Source organism: Lepidochelys kempii, chromosome 9, assembly GCF_965140265.1.
Source record: "Lepidochelys kempii isolate rLepKem1 chromosome 9, rLepKem1.hap2, whole genome shotgun sequence".
Lineage (NCBI taxonomy): Eukaryota > Metazoa > Chordata > Testudines > Cheloniidae > Lepidochelys > Lepidochelys kempii.
The window spans coordinates 47,649,707-47,660,686 of NC_133264.1; the positions used below are offsets into that span (position 1 = coordinate 47,649,707).

General features: G+C 46.3%; 1 protein-coding gene across 4 annotated transcripts in view; it reads right to left on the bottom strand.

Annotated features, from left to right (window-relative positions):
- The window catches only part of INPP5D (inositol polyphosphate-5-phosphatase D), an 89,475-nt gene that overhangs the window by 7,291 nt on the left and 71,204 nt on the right, over nt 1-10,980 (bottom strand). For all 4 annotated transcript variants that reach the window (XM_073360195.1, XM_073360194.1, XM_073360193.1 and 1 more), the window contains 8 exons: nt 8,832-8,970; nt 8,037-8,145; nt 7,769-7,857; nt 7,416-7,497; nt 2,773-2,862; nt 2,506-2,619; nt 1,252-1,334; nt 161-248 (listed from right to left, as the gene is read on the bottom strand). In XM_073360195.1, coding sequence (XP_073216296.1) covers nt 161-248; nt 1,252-1,334; nt 2,506-2,619; nt 2,773-2,862; nt 7,416-7,497; nt 7,769-7,857; nt 8,037-8,145; nt 8,832-8,970 — 794 coding nt within the window. The remainder of the gene's footprint in view (nt 1-160; nt 249-1,251; nt 1,335-2,505; nt 2,620-2,772; nt 2,863-7,415; nt 7,498-7,768; nt 7,858-8,036; nt 8,146-8,831; nt 8,971-10,980) is intronic.

Here is a 10,980-nt window from a genome sequence, read left to right on the forward strand (position 1 = left end):
TGGCCTGCGTGTCATATGTATTAAGCTCTACATCAGAATACAGCACACCGTAACGCCTCCAGGCTGTAATAATTACTGCCATTCTCTCCCACTCTTCCGGTGATTTGGAACAATCTAAGGAGAGCTTGACTCATACCCTGCGTTAGAACTAGGCACTTACCATACGATTCATCACTGTCTGAAGACTTAATGCTAATCAGGATGTGCTGGTCCAGCAGGTACTCCGGGTCTGAAATAATCGGAGTCAGCTGCAAGGACAAGCCCACAGGGGTCAATACAGTGGAGAGGAAAGCACACAGAAATAAAGTTCGCCCTTTGTACCTGGGCCCAGACTGAGCAAGGCTCAACCAGACAGGGCCCTGATGATTCCTGCCAATTTAATGCACAACCCAGCCCTCTTCAATGATGTTTGAAGATGTAAGATTGAACACAAGCCATTTCTAAAGTACCCCCTTCCCAATCCCAGGGGGGAGGCTGCACATCAGACATTTACACCCAGCACCACTGCAGTACTTCCTTTTGACTGAAAATCCCCAGGCGGAAGTGATTCGGAGCCTAATTTCAATCTGCTCCACACTATGTGGCTTTCACTCTGTTCATTTACTTTAAGATCATGGGGGTTGCCCTCCAAGGCCCGGCAGAGCATTCCCCAAACTACCTGGCCAGGCCAGCCTTTCTGAACTCAGCTGTTCTCCTCTTGGATTATCCACAAGGGTAATTCAAGGCTCAGTCTTGCCCAGCCGAAAAGTGCCACGGCTGCAGCTTCTCCAGCCCCTGCCAGTGCAAGGAGCAGAGGAACAGCGACTAGCCCAAAAACTGAATTTGCGTCTCTGACAATAGCACAGAATACTAGTGCTCGCCCTTTGATGGTCCTTTTGACACAGGCTTGCCCTCTGGTTTAGAAACAGGCAAATATTTTCTACCATATGCACCTTATTTTTTTTAAGAGGCCATTTCCTCCCTGTGTTGGAAAGAGTTCCACATTGGAAGAGTGGCACATTTAACCTGCGCTGAACAAAGAAAGCACTTTCCCAATCCGAATGCCTGGGCCTTTTTCAGGGATACCAACAATCACCATGGACTAGCAGGACAAAGGAAACATGGAAACTGGTAATCTTCCTGCTGCTTTCCAGGACGGAGCCTAGCCCTTGAAACCAATTTTTATATGAACAAAAGGTTTGGTTGCTGTTTATCAAACATGCAGACAGAGGATTTCTCTGAAATGGGTGTGAAAAAATATTTTCCACTTACCTTAGGAAGGGCCTCAATGAACTTCACCACCAGTTCCCCTTCATTCCCATCCTCATTTTCCCCTTCCTGGCTCTTCACAAAGGCTGCAAAGAGTGATGCAAAAGGAAATCATTGGCCAGGCAAGAAAGAGACCCCCCCACAGCAAGAACTCAGTAGCAAAGATGCCTTCAGATGCTGGATCCCAAAAGGACCTGCTCTAATTTTTCCTCTTTGGGCACAAGATTTTGAAAGCTCTGGGTTGCTTGAGGGCTGGACCTTGAGGGAATGCTTCCCTAGTAAATTTTCAAATGACCTTACTGTGTAATCGTTAAGTGATTTTATTTTACAGTCAAACTTGGTATTAAAAGACTCAGTACAGGCATGGACAGGAAGGTAAGAACATGACAGCTCTTCTCACACCACTCAAGATAGCATACTTTTGAAATTCTAATTTAAGCCTGGTAATACGCTGTTTCCATAGAAATTTATGCAAATTTTGATGCAGCCAAAAAATAATCTTTTCTGGAACTGTCTTTGACACAGCTCTCTGACATGAGGATAATGTGATGAAGCATACAGCACAGGCATGCTGTCCCACTTACAAGACCGGCCCTGCGACGGGGAATAGCGTTAACAAACACAGCATGGGCGTGTGGTCTCACATTACATGCTCAGCTGAGACTACAACCTTGTAGCTGTGGAATACAGGATACAATTTTCAGCACTGAAATGCAGAACTATTCACAGAATCATCTCAGTGGAGTTCCTTTCACTTTCATTTGATCCTCCCATTTATTCTGTTGAAACCATAGGAACCAATTAATTAATTAATTAATTTTTACTGAGAGTAGCACAAATATTAGTCCCTTTATTCTGAAAGCATACGATTACTTACAGCAGCAGCATGATTGGAAATATAATCAATGGAGTGTTCGCTAAGCAAAGATTTTCCTATCTGACAAGCGAGAACACCAAAGTTCTCTTGTTAAGAGAGACGAGCAGATTTCCAAATAAGACTGAAGAAAGAGAACAAGGAAGATCCTTGTCGATAACACATTATTACAGCTATATGGCTGCATTGCTCAGATTTTGTCAGTAACAATATAGAGCGACATACAAATCACAACATACCCGTAACATCCCCCGCCCCCTCTCTGCAGTCACACTAATAACCTACACGGCCCGTTTATTTTGATCAAAGTGAGAGGAAGGGAGCTGATCAAAATAAGCAGAGAACGTTGTAAGGAACAGAGGAGGAGACAGGGAGAGTGTTACTTTCTAAGCAGCTGGAGTGGAACTCAATGTAGAATTTGGTCTGGGACTTGGTCTTCAGAGTGGCACAGCAGCGCAGGAATTCTATCTGCCCCTGGGACTCTGTGTACTTGGAATCTAGAAAAGGGAAGGACGCCCATTCAGTTCCAAAAGAACACTAACAATTGCACATTTTCAACAAGACTCTCTCGGAGCCACGTTTCTTGTTCAATGTATGCAACACATTTATATGAATCTACATATTTCTTGCATGCCCCTACCCTTACTAACCATTCTTTGAAACAAACTGTGAGGTGACCCCAACTTCAAATGTAGCAAAGACAGGGCTGTGGTCACTGGTCATGATGTCACTGGTGCAGCCTGCCAACGAGAGGGGAAAGGCAGTTAATGCCACGGGTTTCTGTTCTGACCCAAAGAGATGACTGTAATATAATCGTCATTCAGTAGCTTGCCAGAAAAACATAATTGTGTCACAGTTGTAACTGTCTCTTCTAATCTATGGTATTTCTAAGTCTCCTCATCTTGGAATCTAGGCACAGTTATGTAAACCAGTGGTGTGCAAACTGGGGGATGGGAGGGGCGGCGCAAGAGATTCCCTTGGGGAGCATGAAGAAATTGGGAAATATCTTGCAGGTTCCAGCGGGATAAAAATAGAGTGGGTATTGCAGGGGCGAGACAGGAGCAGGATTAAAAAAATAGTCCTCCTGCATTGCAAACAACATGAATGTCCCAGCCAGCAGCCACCGCTCTCCAGCCGCCCAGCTCTGAAGGCAGCGCCCCCACCAGCAGCAGGGCAGAAGTAAGAGTGGCAGTGCTGGTCAGCACTGTCCTGATAAAATGTGTGTTATACGATTTCCCTCCATGATGTTATTAACACACGTTCCAAACTCCACAGCCCTGCCCAAACTGAGGTTGGCAAACAGGTCTCTCCTAGACAAAGGAATGTGTGCTTGCCTTAATTTGCATTTAAGCAGTAAACAGAGTCATCAAGTGGGGATGGAAACAAAGAAAGCTCCACCGGGTGAGAAAAAGCCAGAAGGGAATATCCCTCTACATAGATTCTGTCTCCTAGTTCCCAGCTAGAAATGTTTTCAAGAGGGGGACTGAAATGATAAAAAGGAGGGGCAAACACCCCAAGGGACCTCTCTCTCTCCTCCTGCCCATTGCATTCACTGCACCTGACATGACAAAGGAAGCATTCGTTGGACTCTGGGTGAGCGGTCCTGACCTACAGGATTTGGTCAGTAAGATTGCTGAAAGCATGTGGTGAGAAACTTTGCCTGAATCTGATATAGTTTGTTATGTTAGGCATTAGTAAATGCTTTATCTTGAGTTTTCTTGTAACCATTTCTGAATTTTATGCCTCATTACTTCTACTTTCTTAAAATCTCTCTTCACAGTTTATAAATTATTTTACTGTTTTCTCTAATCTAGTGTGTTTAAATTGAAGTGTCTGAATAACTATTTGAGACAATGAGCTGGCGTATTATTCCCGTTAAGGAATAATGGACTTACAATATTTTGTATTGTCCAGGAGAGGATTGTGTAGGACAGGACATACATTTCTGGGGCGGAAATCTGGGACTGGGGGTGTGTTGGGGTATAACCTGCCATATAACCAAGTCTGGTGAGGGCCAGAGTGTAACCCCTGTATGGCTGGCAGGCTGTAGCTACACACAGATACCCAGGGTGTAGCCTGCATGCTGGAAGGCTCTTTGTGAGTGGACCTGGTGGAAGCTAGTTCATCAAGGCATTGTAAGACACCCAAAGTTGCAGGGCAGGGGTAACACAGCTGCTCATTAGTCTGGGTTGTACCCTGGTATATCACAGTATCCCTGGTTCATCTTTGCAATATAAGCAGCACACCTGAAGAGCAAATCTAATGAGGAAGAAAATGGTGTAGGAACACAGCTCTGTTATTCCCCATTAGAGAACAATTCATGGCAAGGGATTCAGAACCGGATGTACTACACCTGTCTATAGCTGAGGGATGTTGGCTTGATGTTCTTAGGTTACATTGACATCCAGCAAATACAGTAGATGGAACACAAGGGGCCCAGATGCCAATTTTTCCAAAGTAACTTCATTTCCCAAAGCCACACTCTGAATTATCTGCGTATAATTTGCCCTCATGGTCACACCAGCCCATTTTGTCAGATAAGATTTCTGAGCACACCTTCTTCTCATCTGCATGGTGGGCATATTAGCACTGTACTCAGATGGTTGCATCTGGGTGTGATCAATGAGACCCCAGTGCCCAATATCCAGGGGGTTTTAAGGGCTCTTCTGGGATGCTCTTCATTTCTCCCCATACCACAGTGAACCTTGTTCTAGCTAAGAAAGTGTAAAGGTAACTCTCTTGGAAGCCCATCAGCCCTACTGTTAGCATCAACTGAGGGAGGAATTCAAGAGTGATGTAAGGAACTCCCCTGCACTGGTGCGGGGGATGCTGGAGTTGAGCCTATTGAGTGGAAATACAACATGCTGGCAGCAGACACAAGATTGGGCTGACTAGTTTTTAATGACTTTTGGGAGACTCATGAAAGGTGCCAGATTGATAGCACTGGAAAGTGAACTCCTCTGCTGTCCACAGGACAGCCACAGCACGAGCAGAGGCAACGCAGGCTTCCCCACAAGCTAGTGGGTCAGATTCTCAGCTGCTGCAAATCACCATCATTCCACTAACTTCACTGGAGCAAGGCTGATTTCCCGAGGGGAGGATCTGGCCTCTGTATTTTAGCCAGGCTCTGGAAGCCCCACCTGTAGAGAAGAAAGGTAGTTCGGTCTTCAAGACCATTCAGTGGGTAGATTGCTGGGACTGCCAGTTGGGATGGGATTTACTCTTAAGTAGGTGCCCATCAAAGAATTGGATCAAGACAATCAACACATTTCACACTGCATTCTGTCCGGGTGGGCTTCTTTGCTGCAAACCAGTTCACTCAGACAATGCCCATAACGGTCTGGCATCAACAAGTATGGAGATCCTGCTGGTACCAGTGTTGAAAACCCTGGCTTGTTACTGCCAAGAGATTAAGGGTGTAGACTGGGATAAAATACAACATGGTTTCACAAGAGGTAGATTGTGTCAGACCAACCTGATCTCTTTCTTTGAGAAGATAACTGATTTTCCAGACAAAGAAAAGGTAATAGAACTAACCTACCTGGATTCAGTAAAGCATCTGATATAGTTCCACATGGGAAATTATTAGTTAAATTGGAGAAGATGGGGATTAATATGAGAATTCAAAGTTGGGGAAGGAACTGGTTAAAGGGAGGACTACAATGGGTCATGCTGAAAGATGAACTGTCAGGTTGGAGGGAAATTACTAGCCTTGGAACCAATCTTATTTAACATTTTCATTAATGACTATGGCAGAAAAAGTGGGAGTGTGCTAATAAAATCTGCAGATGACACAAAGATGGGAGGTATTGCCAATATTAAGGAGAGCTGCAATATCATACAAGATTTAGATGACCTTGAAAACTGGAGTAATAGAAATGTGATGAAATTTAATAGTGCAAAGTGCAAGGTCATGCACTTAGGGACTAAAAACATGAATTTTGCTATAAGCTGGGAATGTATCAGCTGGGAGCAAAAGAGGAGGAGAAAGACCTAGGTGTATTGATTGATGACAGGATGGTTATGAGTAACCAATGTGAAGTGGCTATGAAAAAGGCTAATGCAATCCTAGGATGCATCAGGTGAGGTATTTCCAGTAGAGACAGGGAAGAGTCAGGACCATTATACAAGGCCCTAGTGAGACCTCACCTGGAATACTGTGTGCAATTCTGGTCTCTCATGTTTAAGAAAGATGAATTCAAACTGGAACAAGTGCAGAGAAGGGCTACTAGCATGATAAGAGGAATGGAGACCCTACCTTATGAGAGGAGACTTAAGGAGTGTGGCTTGTTTAGCCTAACAAAACGAAGGCTGAGGATAGATATGATTACTCTCTATAAATACATCCAAGGGACAAACACCAGGGAAGGAGAGGAGTTATTTAAGTTAAGGGCCAATGTTGGCCCAAGAACAAATGGATATAAATTAGCCATCAATGAGTGTAGGCTTGGAATTAGATGAAGGTTTCTAACTACCAGAGGAGTGAAGTTCTGGATCAGCTTTCCAAGGGGAGTGGTGGGATCAAAAAAACCTAACTTGTTTTAAAACTGAGCTTGATAAATTTATTGAGGGGATGGTATGGGAGGTTGCCTACAATAGCACATAGCCCATTTGGAACTGGTAGTAGTAAACATCTCCAACTGCTGGAAATGGGACATTAGAGGGGAGAGCTCTGAGTTACTACAGAGAATTCTTTCCCAGGTGTCTGGCTGATGGGTCTCACCCACAAGCTCATGGTCTAACTGATCCCCATATTTGGGGTCAGGAAGGAATTTCCCCTAGGTCAGATTGGCAGAGACCCTGAGGGTTTTTCACCTTCCTCTGCAGTATGGGGCATGGGTCATTTGCTGGTTTGAACTACGGTAAATGCTGGATTCTCTGTAACTTGAAGTCTTTATTGCAGGAGTGGGTGGGTGAGGTTCTGTGGCCTGCAATGGACCGGAGGTCAGACTAGATGATCATGATGGTCTCTTCTGGCCTTAAAGTCTATGAGCTAGATGGTGTCATAACAAACCGTACAGTGTGGCCATAAGCTGGAAAAGAGACTAAAACCAAGGAAGGAGCATTTGTGCTGCAGCCATCTCAACTGTATTCTGCATATAAATGTATAACAGACTTCATTTTCCAGCTGTATACTGTGATAATCGAAGAGACATAACTCCAAATTGCATGGTTTATCATGTCTCTTCTGTGCTGAGAGCCTGGCAGTGCAAGGAGATCCTACAGATGCCCCTGTGAATCATTTCTGTTTCAGACCAATTGCTCTGCTATCTACAATCTGTTATCTACCCACCATAGGATTGACACACCACGTGCACCATGGGGTATGATTTCCAAAGCACTCGATCACACCAGGACGGCAAATTGAATTTCATCTGCAAACCAAAGGAGAACTGAGGTCAAGAAGAAGGGAAAGGACAAGTTCTTCTTAAGAAGAGGAGAGAGATCACTTGCCAAAGGGCTGTGTGCTTGTTCCAAATTATTGTTGTCCATTATTTGGCTCCTTTCAAAACAATATAAATTTTAATCCTAATTTGTGCAGGAAGTGGAGAGCGATTTTTAGGTCACTTTTCTCTCTGGATGCTATTTTCCCTACACTAGCATATATTTTTGAATGGAGAGGATTATATTTTAGTTACCACCTACCCCTGTTGCTTTCTGCTTGGTGTATGCATACTTCTCCCGGGTATTTCTTTCGAAACGGTAAGTTGGAGCAAAAGTGATCTCTTCTTCCTCTGGAACAGAGAGACAGCTGGTTATTGTTCTGACTTTAGGAAAGCTCTAGGCCAGGTAAGAAGCTCAATACTCCCCCGTCTCATCCTTGTAACATTGCTCTGGCAGAAAGAGTCTTTGATTGGCCACAGAAACATTAGGAGAAGGGTAGCGTTAGGAGTAGAAGACTTCAGAAACTTACCAAATTGCAGAAACACCTTTTGATCCTTTTTCTCCATTAGAAGCTGGTCAAAACCCAGCAACTCTGGATACTGCTGCTGTTTGATCTTCTGGATAATATTCTCTGCTTCCTGGAAACAAGGAAATGTCAGAGTTGCAGAAATGCACTCCACCTTCTTACAAACACTCCCTTGCTAGTGAGCAGGCTATAACATGGGACATTTGTCCATCAAACGACCAACAAACAAAATATGAATGTATACCTGACCACCCGATTCCCATCAGCACCAGACATTCCTACAGTATCACCAAGTCTCGGGCCCATCAAGGATCTACCAAAGTTTTTATAAGGCTTGCCTGTTTCCTAAGTATCTGAACACCTGTTCTGACTAGGTCTAGGCCATTACAGAACAAATTGAGGGGCATAATGAATGAGCAGAAGGGTGTTCTGGTCATGGCATTCTCTCTTGTTGGCAGCAGGCTTGGTGCTGTTTTGGGAATGGTTATCATTGGAGAGAACTGGAGAATGACGTTATGCCAGCTGGCATCATTAGTAGGCCAATGGCTCATTAATCTCTGGAGAGGGGATATGGTGACAACTTCAGCTTTCTTCCAGTGTCTCTCTAATGTCTTTTTGCAAGGGGCCGTTAGTTGGGGGCCCCTTCTCCCACCCTTTCCCAGCTCTCACTCTCTTTTCCATGTCCCTCTAGATCAGAAGTTGACAACACCTTTAACACAATTGAAGGCACCGTCTGCCCCTTCAGGAATTCTTGTCTCTGCTTTTCTGAATAGAAAGGAATCAAGAGGGGCTGCTAACCGTTGTAGGCAGTTCCACGCGGTAGTTCAAGTCTCCCAGCCAGAAGACATGAGTAAAGCGGTGAGTGATGTTAAACGGACTCAGTTTCTTATCTCCCAGTGTCAGGAAGCGCAGAATGTTCACGTAGTTCTGGTTTCGCCTAAGAAAACAAGAGAGGGCTGCCTGCCGTACCCTGTGGCCATTGGGTGCCTCAGTGCTAGGGGCGGACAGAGACTGCCGCTTTCGCATGCTGGAGCCAGTCAGACTCAAAATACAGGAAAGATCTGGTTTTTAGCCATCGTTCTTTACACAACCCCACACTTCCACTTCACATAGAGCCTGGTGACAGCTACGTAGCCCCTGAATGCTCAGGGATGCCCCGGTCAGGGAATTTGGGCACTGGCAACGGAAGAAGTTGCCAGTAATTAGTGCATTATCACTGCACCTTCCTTGGGAAAGGGAAACAAACTATAAAAAGAAACCAGGACTGTGCTGCTTCAGCAGTCAGAGACCCATCGCCAGGTGAGGGAGAATGCCCCCGGCGCAGGCACTCTAGGACAACAGCGCACTGCACCGGCAACCTCAGCAAGTCCTGGAGTAGGGGCAGGAGTGGACTTCATGCCATATGCGGCTATGGTGATTCTCAGGCGCTGCATGGTAGCCTGCTGGGGGAGGCACAATCATTTAGAGCAGCTCCTGACTGCTCCATTTTGTGCTGGAGGCTGTTTCTGTTTCCAGAGAAGCCTAAAATCAAAGGGGTGCAAAAGCTAGTCGAATGCCACTCTTGATCCCTCCGCAAGGCTGTGCGTTTCTGTGCTGTGCTTCCTGGCGGCCAGATACAGAATCTTACCCATCATTTTTAAACAAGACAAGAAATAAGAAGGTGCTTGGCTAGATTCTGGCAGCCACTCCAGACACTTGGAAATTTCCTTAATGGCAAGTGAAGCCCCGGCTGGCAGAGTTCCTGAACAGCAATTCTATGCCACCCCCTTGCTCGACCTAGACCTGATGCAGGGCATGTTCCCAGGAGAGCGGCAGCATGACCAACACATCTCTTCATCCCAGCTACCCTTAGCTGCCCAAATGGCTTCTTCAGGCTTCTCCAATTTACTCCAGGGACGGACAGGCCCCAGGGCTACAAAGCCACAGTCCCTTGGCTGTTGCGCGGCATACTGCTTGCCCAGACCGAAGGCTCCATTTCTCTTTGTTGATAATGTAACAGGTTGGGGAATGGGATTACCTACCAGAGACACATTTCTCTGCTCCACACTCGACCCCGTTGGGGCATCCTCTCCCACTGTTCCTTGCGACGTCCCTCAGCCTGGGAGTACTGGCCCATGATGATACCATTAGCGTACCTCCACTCTTCACCCTCCCGGCCCTCTCTCAGTGTACCTCGGCCCACAAAGGAGACAGTGCCTCCTGCTGGCACTAGGGAAATATTTTCACTCTCCACATTGTGCTTGTGCAGAAAAACCTCCCAATTTCTCTCTAGACAGTGCAAATCATCAAGCTGTTTCCACGACATACAGTGGCAGCTCCTCAGGCTAGGCCAAGTGGGCCATGCCTACACTGCTTTGGGTAAAATATGTGGGATATCTCTCCACAGCTCTGAGAACATCTTTCTATTTCCTCTGCCCACTTGCAGATGCCAGCAGCTTCCACTTCTGGTAAAGCCGGGTTTACTGACCAAATGATAATGCACTGACCAGTGTTCCCTCTAACTTTTCCCATCCACGTGTGGAATGAATTCTGTTATTGCACCAATATGTGATACATCACCTCCATATTGGTGCACATAACAAAATTCATGTGGCGGGATGGGGCCAAGGGGTTTGGAGTGTGGGAGGGAACTCATGGCAGGGGCAAAGGGTTGGGGTGTGGGAGGGTGAGGGCCACCCGCTGGGGGTGTGGGATCTGGGGTGCGGGTGGGGATGAGGAGTTTGGGGTGCAGTGGTGCTCCCCGGGACTACGGTGTGGAGAGAGAACTCCCTCCAGCTCTCTCTACCTGCAGTGGCACCTGGGCTGGGGGGGAAAGGCACCTCTCCCACAGCTGTGGCAGGTCAGGGCCGGCTGAGTTGGGGCCAGGGGAGGAGTGCCTGTCCCCGGCCATGGCAAGTTCAGATCAGGGCCAGGGGAGGGGGTGCCTGTCCCCCAGCTGCGGCAGGTT